The following is a 19,413-nucleotide window of genomic DNA, read 5'->3' on the forward strand; positions in this document are numbered from 1 at the left end:
ATATCACATAGACCAAACCCAAGTCAGCCCCCGGCTCTCAAAAGGGAGACACAGACCAGGCCACGACAGGAGCTGGGAACTTCCACAGCTATTTGTGTCTAGGTGGGTGACTTTTGACTGTAAAAAGGGGATAAACCGAACTTCAGTCGCAATGGCAACACTGACTTTATTTTACCCTTTGTTCTAAAGAAATCTGGCTTGCGAAACCCAGCCCTGTTGGAGGAAACGCCGAATCTATCGCGATTTTATCGAGGTAACGCCATTTGCACAGGCCGCGGTTCTGCGTTAGCGATACACTGTCACCAGGTGTCCTTCGGTACTGTTGAGAGGGGGGAAAAAGAAAAAAAAATGGGCATTTGGATACACAGTATGCCCCTGGAAACAAGACTGCAGAAAGCAAACAGAGCACATACACGGAAAAACAACCAATCTTTAGGATATGTTATTATCTGATACTAAATTATGAAATCCCAAGAAATGTTAGTAGCCTGGCTTCTCAATAAAACTAGGTAGCTTATAACACTTAAGCTCCGCTGTTTAATAAAACCACAGCTGTTTGAAAGTTTTCTGTACAAAATCCCAAGTTGCACAACTACGGAGCTGCAACAGGAAAACAATTCATCAATCTGACTTGGCTTAAATTCTAGTAAGAGTTTTCAGAAGCACTAAATTTACTCTCAAACTGACAGCAAAACTACTCCTAGTAACCTAAAATCTGTAACGTTAACCTTTCAATACCAAAGTTGAGCCAAGCTATTTGCATAGATATATTTATTCTTAGCTTTTAATACTGCCAAAAAGAACTTTTGAACTTAAAACATTTGAACAATGAAGTATTTAAAACCAGGTAACATCGTAGGAAAAATGTGTTTAATACCACTGGATGTATTTTGGGATAAAATATTTAAGTTTTAAAATATAGCAAAAATATGATAAAACTATTAATAATCATAAAGGCTGTAGAACAGTATTCCTTGAGGAGGTAAACCCAGTTACTGAGACAAAATCACCAATGCAACAGAAGTGTAGCAAGACAATTCCTTAAGGTATAGGTGTGAAATATTTGCTTAGAAGGGAAGGACATAAAACATTTAAATAGATTTATTTTTCAAGTGTTTACATAAGCCATGGACCAATTTGTTTTAAACGTTGAGTTAAAGAACTGCAGAGACATATATACAGGTATGTTTAAGGCCATCAGAAAATTTAAACCTGACAATTAACTAAAACATAATTCTGAAGACTTATTTTATATGGTAGATGCATTACTAAAATTTATTCTAAAATGGTATAGCTTCAAAAAAGGAAATACATTTTCATTTAATAAAAGTCTAATGAATAATTACTAAAATTTATCTTGATAGCAAAATTTCAGGTGTACTCTTGATCCACTATTGGGTATTTCAGCACATTTTAGAGAAAGGAGAAATTGGCCACCATAGTTGGAACTGAGCTAGTTACACCCATCTGATTATTTTATGAACATTAGAAGGGGGGGGGGGGGAACAGAACCTAGCTTTTAAAATTAATGGGTTAATAACTGCAGCAAGAGCTAACACAGATAAGTTTAATTCAGAACAAAATGTCAAGTTAGGCTGAAGTTTTCCTAATATGGTTCTCTTAAGTGCCGCTCAAACTGGCTTTAGGATGTGGAATTTCCTTCCCTCCATTAAGGCTAGATCTACAGAGCCATAACTGATTTTAAATGCATTATATTAAAAATAAAACTAAGAAAGTGGTTAACAGAATAGCACCTCTTCCCTTCAATAAACCATTTAGAAAATCAGTTTCTCATCACAGACTCTGCCATACCACACCAAAAATTCCACAATCCCGTTTCCGAAACCCTGTAGGAACAGGGGCAGAAATCCAAGATGCTGCTTTTAAGTTTTCTTAGACGTGTATGAGGGTCAAGGACTTGCTTTCACATAGAGGAAGAGACATTAAGTTTCTTTAACAGTCTACTACAGCGTAGATGCCTTCTTTCCTTTTAATGTTACATGATTTGAATGCAACATCAAATCCTAAGCAGCCAGGCGCAGTGGTTCTCAAAAGCATGGAACCTTTCCTCCTGGAGGATGTACTGACTGGGATGGAAAATGCTTGGGTGTAAAAGCAAGCAGTAGCTGGAAACCAGGAAGTCTGAAGGACTTTCCCCATCTCCCTCCCTCGGAAATCAAACTGGCCAGACAGAAACACATTACAGTTTAAGCAATCAGCCGTCTTCGTGACTATCAGGTTATGCTAATCTGAAGTTAAATGCCAAAAAAAAAAAAAAAAAGTTTTGCCAAAAAAGTTTTGCCAAAGTTCAATCAAAGTTCCTTCTGTTAAGTTCTGCCACTGACTAAGACAGCCAAGATTAGTACAAGACCAAACGCTCAGAAGCCGATGTTGTGACAGAACAGTCAAAGAAATTTTAACAGATATTGTCAGGTAGAGAAAACCAGAATTAGAACTACACAATTTTGCAATGTTTGAGTTCCCAGTAAAGTTCCAGACAATAATCATAACTATATTTAAGCCCAGATTTAAATAAGTAAATAATCTTCTAAGTTCAAAAGGAAAGTTTTATTGTTTGGGATCATTTCCTGCTTGCCCTTCAGACGAGGCGCTGATTTTTCGGTCTATCAGTGGTGAAGAGCACCTACGCACCCCACCTGTAGAACTTATTTGGCACCAGCTCAAGCGATTAAAAACCTTTCTATCTAGTCCCATCCATATCCAATGCAGCTGGAATACCGCAAAAACAGGTGCATAGATTTGAAGACTAAAATATAGTCTACTTCATATAGTCACAAACCTCAACTCCAGCTATTGATTTCTATCCTCAAGTATCTGTTTAGATACCTTGCAGACACTTTAATCAAGAACAGTTTCGCATGAGCAAGAGGGATGATCTTTATTTTTCAAGATGTGACTGGCAGCCTCATTAATGGGGCTGGTTAATGAGCAGTGTTCTCATGTCCCTTTGTATCCACAGGAGACCAGCGATGGGAGAAAACTGAAGAACACAGCACAATTTTGTCCACCGAGCCCAAACGCTTGTATCGCAGATGTGCATTTATAATGAATGGTTCTTGCAAAGAAGAGGTAAGAAAAGTCAACGACTTGACTTAGGCAATGCCAGAGCTTCAAAGGAGAGGAGGAAAAAAAAAAAAAAAAAAAAAAGGAAGATCAAGATTTTTCTGACCAATTGGTTTTCTATCTTATTCTGCTGGACCACAAAGGTTTTGCCCTATTTGGGGTTAAACATGAAGTTTAACCACTGTTCTGTAGCATTTATCACCTTTTCAGTATTTGTCTAGGGTTAAGGCCTTTTCAGTAATTTTTCTCTCTCCAAAGTAGTTACTCAAATGCCACTTGGGGGAAAGAAGGAAGCTCGATCCATTCTCCAAAGACACATATGAAGGTAACCTATAACCCAACCAAAGAATCTGCCTGCCTAAAAAGTAAGGTCGGCAAGACCTTTTGAGAAGACACATTTTTAAGGTCACAAAGTTCTCCGAGAGTTATGAAGTCCCAGCAGAACACGTTAACTGGCTGTTAACAAGAAGTCAACATTACTCTTCCAACTACTCTGAATGATGTTATGCTTTAGAGATTGCTATACACAAAAGACAGTACCTTGGAAAGAAAAGAGGGGTTAAGCGAAGTCTAGAACTCCCTCCACAGCAAAATCCGGACATTTTATTGGTGAACTGTTCTTAAAAAGACAGCCTGTATACACAGGGAGAACATAGAAGGAAAATGTAGGACAACATTGACCTTAGGTATGAGACAATAGCTGATGATTTCCGAGTTAAATATTTAAGCTGTAAGATGTCTAGGAAGGATCCAAGTTTCCCGGACACAGTAACATTAGGTAGAAACATCTGGACACTCGAGTGATGTATCAGTTACTCAAGAATCCTTGTATTACAGCTAAGAGGAAGGAAGATGCTGAAGCTAGAAGTTTGTTCTCAAACACATACCACTGTACGTTATCACAGCCTAGCAGTATTAGATAATTAGATAAAAATCTCTATCCCCTAGTAGCTGTATACGCAAGGCAGCCATAACTAGTCCGTTATGCTCCCCAAAAGACTGATTTAACAGCTGAATCAAGTAAAACCACCAAAGAGTGCAACTGATGTGTCTACATACAGGCTCAGAAGTAGCACTATTGTTATGCTCACTCGCACTTTCCAACCACAGGCATCAGGCCCGAGCGATCCTAAAGCAGCACCTACCCAGACCAAACGCAGCTCACCCCCTGGCATCCAGAAAGGGCTCTGCAACAGAACCAGCCCTCGACTGCCACCGTTTCGTCTCAAGATGATCACTTCTTATAATGGTCTTTGTTTAAAATACCATCTCTTTCAAAAGACCTATCTAGGAGTGCTTGCGATCTGGACGTAACTCAGATCTAGAGCAAAGTTATGGAGTGAAGATACTTAAAAGCTCCCCTGAACAGGCCAGAAAAACCCGTTAGTGGATCTATGTGCCATACTGGGACTCAAGCCAATTGTCCAGTATACTGTTTATTAGACACATGTATTGAGAGTAAAAGAGTCAGTGCAAATTCCCAGATTAAACACATCTTACGTACTTGACTGACGGTTGTTATAACGCATCTCCCTCTATCAGCATACAGTACAGCAGCTACTCTAAAGACCATTTTCATACATGAAAAGGCTTACAACGTTGTATCTCAATTAAGAGGCCTCTCAACTACCCAATGTTTTATTAATAAAGTTAAAAAAAAAAAGTCAAAAGCCTTAAGTGGAATGTTCTGATCCATTTAGCGGTCTTTAATTCAGTATGCTGCAAGTTTACTGTCGAACTACAATTAGCTATTTAAGAAGCATTTGGTGTGCAATGGAAAAAGCTGAACAGCTTGTGTTCTACCAACCACTTAAAAAGCCGATGCACGAAAAAATAAAATAAGATCAGTAAAAAAAAAAGAATTCACTGTGTTCCTACACCAGTTCAACATTAAAAGGTTTGTCTTTTTATTTTTTCCAGTTAAAAAACAGTTGGGACTATTACCTCAGTAATAGCTTCCTAAAAAAAGACACAGAACAGCAACTTCTCACCGGACTGCACTTTATATTGTTATACTGGTACGGAATGTTTCTAAGCCTTGACTAAAACTGCTGCTTCTAGCCATCAGCATTGTTTCAAGATGCCTGGTGTGTAATATCTTCTTCACAAGCTTATCACTTCTCTCAGTAAAAACACTTCTGATTTGTGCTCTTCACACAGAACATGGAAAAGTGATATTATCACCTGTTTGTATGGAGTTTCAGATTATTTCACAATGAAGTCAAAATATCTGACTACAAGTTCAGAAAGTTCAGTTGTGATACAAAGTAGAAATGACCCTCTGAGTGAAAACAACCTTCAGTTTTGTATATAACAGTTAAACAACATGTAGCTGTTCCTCAATTTCACCTTTCCACAGGTAGGAATTACTTGATGAGCAATACTTAACATATATAGCACTTTTCTTCTTGCACGTGCTATAGAATGCAACAGAACTACCAACACCTCTATGGAGGCAGCTATCAATATATTCTCCCCACTGCAGAGAGAGTGCATGTGCGCAAAAGGTAGGCACAAGTGATTTTCCAAAGATTATACCACAAGTATGCAGTAAAACTTGAATAAGACTTGCTCTTTTCCAGCTCCTAGTCTTATGCCATTTCTTTTATACATTGCTGCCTTGATGAAAAGGAAAAGTCCGTAAAAAGAAAAGTTTCCCAGAAGAAGTCACAGCTATTAGAATAAAATTAGATAAACAGGAGGAGGGTTTGCATCTATTCAGGAAAAAAGAGAATCTACCAGCCAGGGGAGGGCGAGGGGAAACAAACAAAACAACCTTATGAAATGTGTCACCCCATTACATTAAATTTGTTTCAGTCGTTGAAAACCAGTGTTCCAGGATACAATTTTTATAAACATGTTTTATTTGTCTTGCTTATACCATTAGAACTGTTACTGCTGGCTGTCATTTCCCTTAAAAGGGGAAATCAATTCAAACACATACTGGTGCTTTTCAAAAGATAGCAATTAAAAGGGCAGCAGCAGCGGGCATTTGAGATTTCTTAAAACCTTCAAGGCTGCAGGAAAGACAAAAGGACATGTGACCAAAAGTGTTATGATTATCCATTAGAGAATTCCATCAGTACCGGCATCAGTTATTTAGGTGATAATACAGCAAGGTCAAGTATTAGTGACAGACAATGTGCAAGTCATAAGGAATGATAGAGAATACCAATCCTTACAAAAGTCATTGCTATCAAAGAATCTTAAAAGTGTTTCAAAGAGATATCTAAATACTTCACATCAAATATACAGTGGCCATCCAGATTATATCTCACATTTGTTGCCAAATTTTGTTGAAGTGCCAAATCAAAGCTTTTTTTTTTTTCCTTCTTTTTAAAAAAAAAAAAAAAATTACACAATTACATTAGCAGTTACGCAAGCGATCTGAAATCCTTAGCCACAGTAAACAGGGCCCTGGTGATGAGGAGTGCTGTAGCTAAGGGTGCTGCTTCTTTGTCAAAAACTGGCTATAAGCCTATTTGTCTATTTAGGGAAATATGCATCGCTACACATCTTTAACTGTTCAGTGCTTCAATTTAGTAAGAAAAAGCTGAAATGTAGTTGCTCTACCAAGCCACACTTCACCTTTTCCATCCTTTCATGGGAACATTAAGTTTTGTCGACTGCCACCACAGTAAATCTTTACAAATTTGCAGATTTTATCCAAATTTGTTATATCGCTTTTATATGTCAGAAAGTGAGTCTTTGCTTTTTCCTGCCACTTCAGTTAACCATGGAGATTGGATCACCCTGAAAATTGCCTTTTTTGCTTTACTCTTAGCAAGGGTGAGGAATCTGAATCTCATGTGCAAGGCTCAAGATGATGCTTAGGACAAAACATGCAGAGTAAACGTTGTTTCGTTCCTTTCCATATCCAGGTAATATAAAGCTGGCAACTGTAGTCCTGTCATTATGGGTAATGAAAATAGTCCCTTTACAACAAACTTCCTGTAAGGGAGAACAAATAGATGATAACTCTTCTGGTAATATGTATAGTACACTGGCCAGTGTGTTTTTGGCGTTTAATGTAATCCTGTGAATTTGTTTAATTCACTTGCTGAGCATTCATTTGAGGCATCCCTCTGTTTGGTCTTGGGGGCCCTCCACGACCTAGAAAACATACAAAAAGGCACTTGAATTATGCGTGAAGTCAGGTTATTTTAAAAAATTCCTAAAGACTCTGGTCTAAAATGGGTAAGAATTCCCAGGTGTGTATCTGGACTATATAAGGTTCTAAAAGCTCCTTCAACTCGAAACTCAACAGCATGTAACACGCCTTTACAATTTTCTGCTTTCTCAATGCTTTTTTTTCCCAGAACTACAAAGTTGTAATCACTTCAAGTAAAAAACAAAAAAGAAAAAATATCAAGTCACAAAGATATGAACCGTAAGACTAAATTTAAGCTTTGCAGTAACGTAAGGAATAACTTGCAGTAATGTATTTTAAAGATAAGTACTGTGAGATAACGGATGTTTTAATTTCCATTCTTTTCTTTCTTAAGAAAAAGACTGCCTGCAGCTCACGCTCTCAGTATATGAGAATTGTAGATTACTTGGGGAATCCCTCTCATGTTTGCCTGCATATTCCTGACAACAAACCTCAAGACTTTTCTTCATTGTAGTTGTGCTTCCTAAAATACACTCCCAGTTCCACCAGAGCCTAATACTAGGTTGAACTTCAGGCCACAGTTCCACACTACGGGGTTTCAGTACCAAGGCAGTCAGGACAGGACTCTTCAAAACCGAACTACCACACAGAACTGTGGTTTCACAGACAGTGCAACGTACAGCCTCGAGCTGTCCTCGCTGACAAGGCGCTCTGGTGATAACTCAAGATTCTCATGGAAATGTCTGCATCGAGACAGAAGACAGTCTCATCACCAAAACTCTACTAAAAAACTGTGGAAATAGTGTTGAAAATAAAATCTGGAAGTTCAGCTACAGCCTCATTATATATGTGGGGGTTTTTGTTTTGTTTTCTCAGACGAACACGTGGCAAACACTCACACAAAGCTACGGGACAACACACAAGCTAAAAGCAACAATTCTATAGGGTCAGGGAACGGATGAGCATGGAGGGAAGTCTCATATCCTTAGATCAAGAGAGACCTCCACAACACATGCAGTAGGACATCTTTTAGTGCAACAGAGTAATGTAAAATTCTGAAGGCTGACAGCCAGCTCAAGCCTGATGTCTGCTCTGTAAGCAAGTCTTACTTGCAAAGTACTAACACACCTAGCAAGCAGATCTTAAGTCATGACAAACCTCACAGAAAACAAAAAGACACTTTCCTAAGGCAATTAAATAGTTCTGCTACATCTGAAAGTGTCAAAAGCAATTGCTGTTTTAACTTCTTTTCAAAGAACTCCTCATTCAACAGCCAGCTAAACTTCCACCACAAGTTCAAAGGCTCACAGTATAATTCAAGTCAGGAGGGTCCCTCAAGAGGTTCTCCAAGGCCAAGCCCTGTTCAAAAGCAGGGTCCACTATGAGGTCAGAGGAAAGTAAGCTTATTCTTTGACTGTGACCTGCTGAGTAAGGAGCGAGGCTGCTTTTTAAATCCAAAACTCCACAAGTTGGACCAAAAACTCACATTCAGCCCAAATCAATTATTCACTACTCAGGAATTACCTCTAGGAGCTCCCCGAGGTCCACTTTGTCCAGAGCCACGTTTGAAATTCTGTTGATATCCGTCCTGAAGCAAAGAAATGAAAAAAGTTACAACATAAAACCTGGGCATTTTGTTACATTTCAGGAAGCTATTAATTGCCAAGAAAATAAGGAGCTTTTAAAACAATATGCAATGACAAACACCTGCGACTTCAACATATAGCATTTTATTAGTTTAAATTAATCTTAGAAAAAGAAATTCTTACTTCTACTAATATCTAGCAGGTATAATAAAACATACAATGACAAATTCTCTCTCCAGTTACAGGATATGTTGTTCAATATAAATAAGAAATGTAAATAGATGCTTTTAGCATTCAAATTTTTCAAACTATACAGCGGTCAAACAGATGAATTTGCTGAAGGACCCATCAACAAATGAAGCCACATTCTAACAGCAGGATCAAAATCTGTCATCTCATTTGCTTATAAATACTTGTTTGGGGATATGCAGAGTTAGACATTTTTCCAGTCAGTCTAAGCTTTGAGCAAACTGAGCATACTTCCTTCAGAACAATGAAATTCTAGGCAGATTTCAGAGTAACATATCAGCATTGCAGAAGACAGGCAATCCCAACAAATCTGAAGTTAATTTCAAGGGATTTAAGTTCTTCTTTAAGTTTATGACAAAGCTGTGAAAATAATTATATTCAAGAAGGAGTTCTTTATAAGTCACTCAACCGTGCTCTAGTTACTAATTCCTTTAGAAATCAATCAGCCAAACAGAACACGTTTCTCAATTATAACCAGCCATCTAATATTCTGCTATTTCTAAATACCTGAATTTTTTGTCTTCATTAGCAATAAAAAAAGTCCTCAGAGAAGTTTTCACTAATAGATGTGTTTCATTGACAGGTACTTTTCTCTTCTACTTCTAGACTGTCACAGCATAATGGTAGCTTACCCGCTGGTAGTTTGAATAATCCCGAGGAGCATTAAATTGAGGCTGCGTGTAACCACTGTTCGGAGTGTTGGAAAAGGAAGGACGGTAGCCATCATATCCTCCTAAGGAACAGGGTACAAGTCTTTCACTTGGAAATGATACTCTTATGCTACCATAATAATGAAAGCAGTAATAGTGTTTTACCTAAACCTGAGGAAAAACACCCCCTTTAGTAAGTACTATTTACCTGCAAGTCAAGCAGATATTTGCAACATCAGTGCTAATACTATTACAAGAAACAAGAATGAAGACCTAGTAAGAACTGGGAAGAGATAGCAATTCAATGCATTTTTCTAGTAATTTGAAGTCTGATTTCCATAACATTCAATCCAGAGCTAAACATAATACTAGGATCTACATGTAACAGCTGTGACGTGCAAGGCCCCAACAGCCAACTCACGCAAGAAGTTCCTCCTGAGCCAAGACTCTCCTGAGCGCTGGGAACCATGTCCAAGGATGGCTCCAGTCCCAAGGGTCAAACACTTGGAATCCAGATCAATTTTAAGCAGAGAAGAAGTGACCACTGCATTCCCTACTACTATCCGTTGTATTTTTATTATACAGGTTTCTCCTCTACTCTTCAACCACATTGAGAAGGGGAGAACATGGCAAAAGAACACAGGACTGTATCCATCAGTCTAATCCCGAAAGACCTGACAAGGAAACCGTCTCTCTGCCCCATTCTAACATACGCATCTTCGTAACATCGACAGCCACGTAAATAATCTCCAGGAATCACGACAGTTCTCTCATTTATCCGGAACTGCAGTATCATTCCTCTGCTCCTGTTAACTCCCTCAGAGTAATGACTGTTGGCCTTTTTTGTTCTTGTATTTCTACATTATCCAGCCTGTTCTCAATATGATGAAACACGGAACTCTTTAATAAAAATACACTGCTTCTACCATAACTGGAAATAAAAAACATTTTTGAAATACCAATTGGCATCTGAATTCCTCACTTGATGGTTGTGAAATCGTTGTGAAATGGTGTTTCCCTGTTTGCTTATACTTTCCGTAGATGCCTAATCACACTAACAATAAGCCTTCAGCACAGAACAGGAAAAAAAAGCTTCTTCGTTTACATCCTAGTAGGCAGCCTAACCAACCACCTAAAATTTCAGTTGTTTAAGTTAGCTAAAGCAAACGGCATTTTTCTACAAGTTTAAATATCTTAACAGAGATACTACTACAGTATAAAAACAACAGTAGGTCAGTTTAATACTTGGTATCTTGACATGGTGTTTCCAGAAAGAAGTAAAAGTCAAATGGAGAGTTTAATAAAGCTGTTCACCTCTAAATCCATTTGCCGGTCCCCTGTAACCATTCATTAAGCCACGAGCCCCACGCGATCCACCACGAGACACTCCTCGACTGTTATAGTAAGGCTGACTGTTACGTGGAAATCCAGTATTTTGTTGGGGAGGTTGCTGGTGGTTACCCGCCACTTGATGAGTCTGGTCCGGGGAACCATGGTAAGTACCAACCACTATATTGGAAGCGAGGAAAAAAAATGAAGTATAAAAGTCTGTGTTTATTTATGTTCCCACACATACTCTCTTCAAACTCAACATTCAAAGCTTTGAGATACCATTGAATACATCCGTAAATACTCACCCATTCAAAGAAAAATAATCTGCAGAATTAAGTATCAAGTTTCCTAGTCAGATATCCCACAATATTAAAACCCAGAAATGACAGAGTTGACTTAAGTCAGCATCAGAAGTCTCTAGTGTTAAGTTTAGCAACAGGTATTCCTAATGCAGGTACCATTTTTCTGTGCTATTTCAAACCCTTTAAAAATCAGCAACACACACTCTGGAAAAAACAGTATGACGAAGTTAGCCCACTTCTGTAACCTCCTCCTCTCTGCACTGGCAGAGTGCCACTGAGAAATCTCTGCTTTCACTAAATTCTCTCATTAGGTGTAGCTGTGCTAAGGTGAGATTGATGGGAACATTTTAACACAGCTGCCATTTCGACTGTACAGGCTGGGGGATCCTTTCTTTATACAGGACATGTAAATCAAAAGACAGGAGCAGCATCAATAGCTTGAGACCATCTGCATCTTTGAAGCAAGACTACATCTATGATCTTTGAAGTAAGGTATGCCACATCTCCACTTCACAGGAATCATCAGGAATGAAGTGGATTACAAAAGCAACCTGAGGGCTATAGGCTCAGTGTAATAAAAGATAGAATCACAGAATCGATTAGGTTGGAAAAGACCTTTAAGATCATCCAGTCCAACCATTAACCTAACACTACAAAGTCCACCACTAAACCAATTAAGAGTAGGGTAATAATTAATTTCCTGTTTCCTGGCTTGGTGGTTGGATTGTTTTTTAATGAAAGTAAAACTAGGAATCACTAAGGTTGGAAAGGACCTCTAAGATCATCAGCCCAACCATCAACCCGACACCACCATGCCCACTAAATCCATGGCCCAAAGTGCCACGTCTGCCTGTTTTTTGAACTTCTCCAGGGATGGGGACTCCACCACCTCTCTGGGCAGCCTCTTCCAATGCTTGACTATTCTTTCCATGAAGAAATTTCTCCTAATAGCCAATCTAAACCTCCCCTGACACAACTTGAGGCCATTTCCTCTTGTCCTATTGCTAACTACTTGGGAGAAGAGACCAACACCCACCTCACCACACCCTCCTTTCAGGTAGTTGTAGAGAGCGGTAAGGTCTCCCCTCAGCCTCCTCTTCTCTAGGCTAAACAACCCCAGTTCCCTCAGCCACTCCTCATAAGACTTGCTCTCTAGACCCTTCACCAGCTTTGTTGAAACTGGACTTACAGATGGAATTCTGTAAGTAAGAGCAAAACAGCTGTAAAATTTAGCCCGATACCCGATGCTAGAGCAAGATCTCAAAGAAAATTTCTAAGTGATAAAGCCCCTCTTGTATGCAGGAATGGAAGATTTCTCTATCATCCATCAGGGAGCACAACTTTATGTCTCCTTCACTCAGCCACAGAGCGCTATGGAACTTTTGCACAGATCCTCCCTTCTCCTCAACTTCCCATCGTTTCTCGTGCAATGCATGAAGAGGTCATCATTTTGAGTGTTTAATTAGTGTGGAGGTTTTGTTCTAAGGCCACTGTATTTTCTGTGTATCAAGTTACATTTACTTAGCTGTTAAGTTAAGCATTTAACATTGCATGGCCCACCTTCAACACAGCATTCCCCAGATTGTCTTTCTGCCTTGTGTGCTATATGGCTCAAAAACCATAGACAGACAACAAAAACTTGCTTCTCCTTCTTCTCACCTACCCACCCCAGTATCCCAGCTTGCAAGAAAGACAAAATTCAAGATCATAATCAGTTATAGAGAAAAAGGATCAGGCTCTTTTTCCTTACTCCATCTCCAGTAGTTGTTAGTACTTCACCTTTGTCATCTCTGTCCTGTGTCCTTCACTCAAAATCCCTCTCTGCATCTGCAAATTTTATCTCAGTGGAAAGCGAGGAGAGTGCTGGGAGAAGAATAGCTTTGTACGTAGACTTAATTTTACCATTTGTTAAGTTTTTTGAAGTTGCTAACTTGGAAAGCATTTTGCCTGCTATATTCAAACCATGTCTAACTGATTCTAGCAAAAGGTTCTAGATCTTTATGAACCTTATTTATGAACCATCTGTGAGAAGCAGTCCAAATTTGCTCTCAATTCTAGCTTACTATTTCCTTTTCAAAATGTCATCTCAAATAGTACCACCTCTTTTTTCAAGCAAATTTAAGGACCATCCAACCTTAACATCAGCAGAGCAAGTACTCCACTATACTGCTTTCATCTTTAGAATAATCCTGAATCCTGTTCATGTTTTTTAAACCCATACAAAACTGAATCAAGTGGCAAAATTCTCTTAACAACTGGAGATACATATACTGAATTTCACCCCTGCTGGATATTCAAACCAAGACAGAGTAACAATACCCAGGTATTGTTCAGGGGAAAGCTTTGCAGGATTAGGAACATTTGAGAACATGTGACATGCTTTGCTACATCATCTAGGACTTCACAGCCTCATCATCTGCGCTACTCAAGCTATTGCCATTTTAGTTTTTGCTAAAATAAGTTTACCTGTCTGGAGTTGTTCTTGCTGAAGATCTGATTGTTCTACTTGGTGAGGCTGATTGGAGAAACTCTGGTTGTAACTGGCCTGGTACTGATTTTGCTGCTTAAGGGTTTCTGGCTCATTAACAGGAGGAACAGGTGCATTCATGTTGAATACCTATAATGTTAGAAAAATAGCTCTCTCGTCCAATTGATTTTTTACAATTCCTCATTGCCTCATGTCAAGAGGTATGCAAGTCTGAGAAATGTGAATAACCAAAGACTATTTTATGTGATTACATGACTGATTCCAGTGTTTGTATAACAACACAAGGGAATGACTACCAAAATAAAGGGATTCAACATTAATTTACTACTTACTGTTTGCATGGATTGGAATGGAGCTGCATTAACATTGATTCCGCTGCTATGCAAAGGTTTGCTAGATCCAGCCTGGAACACCTGCGGCTGGGATGCAGTGGGAAGTGATGATGATGATGGGGTCTGGTCTGCATTCAGAGACATTGAAGCCTAATAATTAAAACAAACAACATTTTAGCAGCTTTTGAATAATACCAAAAAATGTAACTTAAAAATTTCACTTTGGGAAAAAAGGAAGTGCCAACTCCTCAGGTTCACCTCAACAAATGAGTATTTTCTACTTCAGCTGAACAGCCTCATTCACGACAGCAAAATGGGAGAGGGAAAACCTAGCAGTCTTCTCCCTCATTAACTTGAAACACAACTAGAAAAAACTACAGGGGGAAATGAACAAGTTTCTGGGCTAACTGCTAGCCAATGTAAAAAAATAAATCACATTTCCTAAGCCAACAACACTGATGCTCATATGCTGATGTTGGCATGTTACTTCTAACTAAACAGACAATCTATTAAGTTAAAAGTCTTTCTGTGAAGGACTTCCTGGTCACAGACAGGCTCAAAGTTTTGAAATTTGATGGAACTGAAGTAGCCCTATCAATAGGTAACTAAAAATTACAAAACTTGATTTACAAAGAAACATTGACTAACATTTGATCACACCTGCAAGCAGCGTCCTTCCCACCCCTGTGAAATCTGACTTGCCTGAATCTGGTCAATTGATTCTTTCTGTGGCCGTTGCTCTGTTGTGTGAGAAGGCTGATACATGGGTTGGGAGGCTGTATAACCCTCACTTGTAGAGGAAACCAAGGGAACCTGACAAAATAAACCCCAAAGCCCCCAAAAGTCAGCTGATGCTCACACACAGTTTTATAAAAAGTATCAGAGAACTCTGGAATGAATGGCACTCTCTAGTAGAAGTACGTATTCCAGCAAATCTTTATAACCATTAAAAATTAAGTACTTTTTAACAAGTAGAGGTTTAACCACCTCATCCTGACATACACACTAACATGTCACACCACCCACCCCAAACCAGATTGTATTCTGTGGGTATTTTTGAATCAGCTGGACATGTATTTGCTTTTACTGAAGAATACCCTTCTCATTTCCTTATGCAACCCCAGCTACCATCACAATAAAGCTGGGGAAAGAGAGACACAGAGAGAGAGAAATATACAGAAGTTTAAATGAGACACCTCCAAGCTCACACAGAAAGAGAAGTGCTGGTTTCCAATGGACTGAATTTGCTCATTTTACAGCCTCTGCTCCCCTGCACAGAGTCCAGTGAAAACTCTGGCCAGCAAAGCAGAGGACTTTGCATTTAAGGCTACTGGGGACTTTAAGAGGCAACTGATAATGACTGGTGGGTGTGATAATGGTGTGTTCATATCACCTTGTTGAACATTCAAAAGGAAAGAGCTAAGTTTAGCTACTGCTTGTGAGATCCTGGAGGGAATCATTGGCAGCACTGGTTGAGGTAAGGAAAAGAAGAAAAAAAAATACCTTGAAGTAAGTCGCAGACATCATTTAACAGTAAAATAAAAGCTACTGCAGAGAGAACTCTCTGATAAAAAAAATTATTCTACACCTACAAAACAACAAAACTGCTGAGAGTACTAGCACTTCAGCAGGTATGTACAGAGGAAACTCAAGAAAAAAAAAATCCATATTCCTGTTTCTATAAAAATGACTGACTTAAAACTTGCAGACCTAATCTGGACAAGATAAAGCAAGCAATTTATACTACCATCACTCCAAGATACACAATCTATCCAGACTTTTCTTTTGGTTTTCAAACACCTACAGGGATCAGATTCATTACTTGCAACCAGCAGAGTCCTTCAGAGATGCCACACATGCTTAAAACAAAATCAGGAAGTTCTTTAATCACTAGACAATTCAGTAAGAAACTGACACATCTTAATGAAAAGGTGAATACATCATTTATATATTGCAGAAGCACATTTAAGAGATCCTACTTAAACAGGAATTTCAGGAAAGCTCAACTGAAAACAGCGCTGAAACTCATTCTGACTGCTCTACAACTCCAGTTATTAAAATATTATCCAAGCAAGCAACTGGGACTCATCCTTAACAGAACAAGTCAAAAACACCACCACAAACTATATAGTTTATCCATTAAATCTATTTGTGGTCCAATGCCCACTTGAAAGATAGACTGCCTTTTTATTTTGGTTTTGGCATTTCTGTCACAAATAAGCAAATAAAGGACAAATTGCTTCTATCTAAATCAAAAATACTACTACACACAGCTTAACATGAAAGAGAACACTACTAAGCAAAGACTGACATGTCAAATTATTAGTCCACCTTGAACAGAATGCACAGAGAAACGTCAAGTTAAACTGCTATACTGGAGTAGGACTACACAGAGAAGCATTCCAAACAAAGCCCTTCCTCCCAGTCATGAAAAAAAACACTTAAAATTCACCACTGCCGCATGGGACACAGATTTTTAAGTGATGGCAGCCTAACACACAGGCACGTGGAAGTCAATTTGTGAAATGAAAATCACATCCACACACCTAATTTGAAGACTGAGGTGAGCTCCGCAGATTGAAAGAACTGGCAACTGCTGAGAAGGCCACATCGGGCCATTAGAGTGAGCAGTACAAACTGCAACTGCTTCCCTGCTCGTGCCCTTCAGGTTGAGGCCTCCAATTCTAAATGCAATCTCCTCAATAAACTCATACTTCCAACCTTGAACCCAACAGTTTTCTAAACACGGTAATGCCTGATAAGGCTCCATTACAGAAAATACGCAATGTCTGCATAGCATAGAAACTGTATATAGTAATGCTTATAAGCGACAATGCTGAAGAGATAACGGAGATAACCGATTTCCCAAAATCAGAACTTCAGCTTTTTGTGTTTCTCATATAGTTAGGAATTAAATCCTATTATAACATCAATCAAGACTAAAATCAGTTTAAAATCCAAAATACAATTTACTAAACATGTTACCTGTGTAGCTTCTGGTTGCACAGGAACTTGATTAGGCTGGGCAAGTCTTGACTCAGCATGAACTGAAGTAAAATAATTCCAATTACTACATAGTACAATCAAACCTTTTACAGAATAACATTACCATCTTACCCAATTCAGTTATTTGAGAGCTCATCATCGTAAAGATGATTGTGCCTTTGGCATGGCAAAGCTATACTCAAAATATCAGTTACCACTTCCATGCAAATTTTTTTTGGGGGAAAAAACAAATACGTTTTTTCTAGTTGTCCAGAATAATCCAGCAATTTCTGAAAGGCTAAACAAAAGTATATTTTGTCCATTTTAAAAAGTTTAAAATGGTCCACACTTCCAACCAAAATCTAGAAGCAAGTGAGAACTGGAAGTCTACAAATAGTATGTGTCAAAAGTACCATCACATTTCTGAGAAAAACACATTTTAACAGTACTGTATTATTACTTGTGATGACCCCTTTACTATGTAGCAGTAACCGAAGCATTTCTAATAGATGACTTGCAGGCTTCCCCAATATTTATGTTTAGGATTTACCATTACAAACCTGGAGGGCAAACCATTTGTGGCATGTCCAAATTCTGTGCTGGATTCATGGGCTGCGCAGATACAATGGCAGGATCAAGTGTTTGGTTCTCAAACTCCAGCATAGAGTCCTGGGAAAAAATAAATAAAAATAATAAGATCAAATCCATTTTACTGTGTTTTAAAAATATTAACATTCAGAATACAGAAATGACCAGGTCGCAATAAAAGAAGCTTAGTCCACAGTTACACAATTGCTGGTTTTACCATACCTTTTCAATTAAAATAATAAAAATTCTAAAATGTATTTATCACAATAAAAATTCAGTCCACGTATAAGTTAGCTGGAGGGAGATTTTAATAACCAGACAGAATAGGCCATGATCTACTCTTTGTTCTTTATCCTAAATTAGCACTTTGTAGGAAGAAACAAGAAAAGGAACATAAGAAGCATATGCCTCATTTGTTACCAAGGTGTTTACTCTTTTCTTTGTGGAGGAGGAGGAGGAGGGGCTTCTTCTGATGTATTCCATTATCCCCCAATGCATTTCTAGTTGTTCTAGCTTTAGAGGTTAAAGGAGAGCCTTCAAGAAGTAACCCAGAAAGTATTCTCTTCATGTGTTGTAGAAGTTTTTTGTAACACAAAATTTACAACTAGCTTATAGAAGCGATACTTTACAGCTGGTCTCACTTAAGCAGAATACACTATGGGACCCAGTGATGCACAACTTTCTGCTTTCTCTGTAGATTTAGTACAAACAAGGACTGAAAAGCTAAAAAAAAAAAAACATTCTAATTGTACCTTGACAGCAATACAGATTTGCAGACTTTGGATGAGATCTTGCCATACAGCACTATACAGTTTGCAAGACCGCTGTATTTTTCAAATAAACTGCATCAGACTCTTTAAACCATGACTAAGAGCCAGTGCTATTCTGTTTCTTTGGTTCCAGCTTCACAGTACCACAGTGGGTTCATCGTACCTGCATGAAGTTGTATGGGCCCTGCATCTGCGCCATAAGGTCTTGTACTCGCTGTCTTCTAACAAGAGGATCTGCTTGAGCCACAGTAGTGAGCGTGTGAGGTTCAGGAACTGGAGGAGATGTAGCTTGTGTCTGTTGCTGCAGCGAATTTACAACCTAATAAGAAACAAGCAACCGACTGAAATTTCAGCTTAAGATAACGCTGCACAGAAGTGACTCAGTAGTTCTTGAAATTTATGGCTATTGCCTAATTCATTATGGTCATAATTACTGTAGTGTTCTTGAAGAAAAATACTACATCCTTTACAGTCATGCCAATACTGGTGGCCAGCTACTGATCTGAGCGCTTCACAGGATGAGAAAGTTTAGAGACTGTGCTCTATTTGCTTTCTATCTACTCTACTCCCCATTCAGAACAACGCTAACAAAAAATTTGTTCAGTATTACGGGGAATTTTTTTTAGAGCAGGATTTGAAACAGCAATTTATCAACATTTGGAAATTTAAAGGGAAAATAAGTTTCAGAAATACGCACACATGGACAACAATTCTTTTCTCATACCATTTTGGTAAATATAAGTGGAGTAGGAATTTTTTGGTCTTAAAGACATCAAAATTTTAAATTTTCATAGCCATGTCTAGACCCAAGTTCTCAAGTGTTATCCTAGCTAGCTCATTTGCGGTCTCAGAGAACAGCAGGTAGCGTTGCGGCAATGGGAAGATTGCAAGACAGCACCGTGGGGGGACACCAGAAGCAGAAGCACAGCTTACAGT

General features: G+C 38.6%; 1 protein-coding gene across 4 annotated transcripts in view; it reads right to left on the minus strand.

The window, feature by feature from the left end:
- Window positions 1-5,925: 5,925 nt before the first annotated feature.
- CAPRIN1 (cell cycle associated protein 1) overlaps window positions 5,926-19,413 on the minus strand; it is a 36,083-nt gene continuing 22,595 nt past the window's right edge. For 2 of the 4 annotated variants that reach the window (XM_075712057.1, XM_075712056.1), the window contains 10 exons: window positions 18,641-18,796; window positions 17,680-17,788; window positions 17,120-17,181; window positions 14,837-14,947; window positions 14,135-14,284; window positions 13,781-13,931; window positions 10,995-11,189; window positions 9,663-9,763; window positions 8,720-8,783; window positions 5,926-7,197 (listed from right to left, as the gene is read on the minus strand). In XM_075712057.1, coding sequence (XP_075568172.1) covers window positions 7,133-7,197; window positions 8,720-8,783; window positions 9,663-9,763; window positions 10,995-11,189; window positions 13,781-13,931; window positions 14,135-14,284; window positions 14,837-14,947; window positions 17,120-17,181; window positions 17,680-17,788; window positions 18,641-18,796 — 1,164 coding nt within the window. In that variant the 3' untranslated portion in view covers window positions 5,926-7,132. Of the gene's footprint in view, window positions 7,198-7,591; window positions 7,939-8,719; window positions 8,784-9,662; window positions 9,764-10,994; window positions 11,190-13,780; window positions 13,932-14,134; window positions 14,285-14,836; window positions 14,948-17,119; window positions 17,182-17,679; window positions 17,789-18,640; window positions 18,797-19,413 lie in introns of those variants that run through there. The other 2 variants (XM_075712058.1, XM_075712060.1) reach the window with 2 other exon arrangements.

Source organism: Pelecanus crispus, chromosome 6 (genome assembly GCF_030463565.1).
Source record: "Pelecanus crispus isolate bPelCri1 chromosome 6, bPelCri1.pri, whole genome shotgun sequence".
Taxonomy (NCBI): domain Eukaryota; kingdom Metazoa; phylum Chordata; class Aves; order Pelecaniformes; family Pelecanidae; genus Pelecanus; species Pelecanus crispus.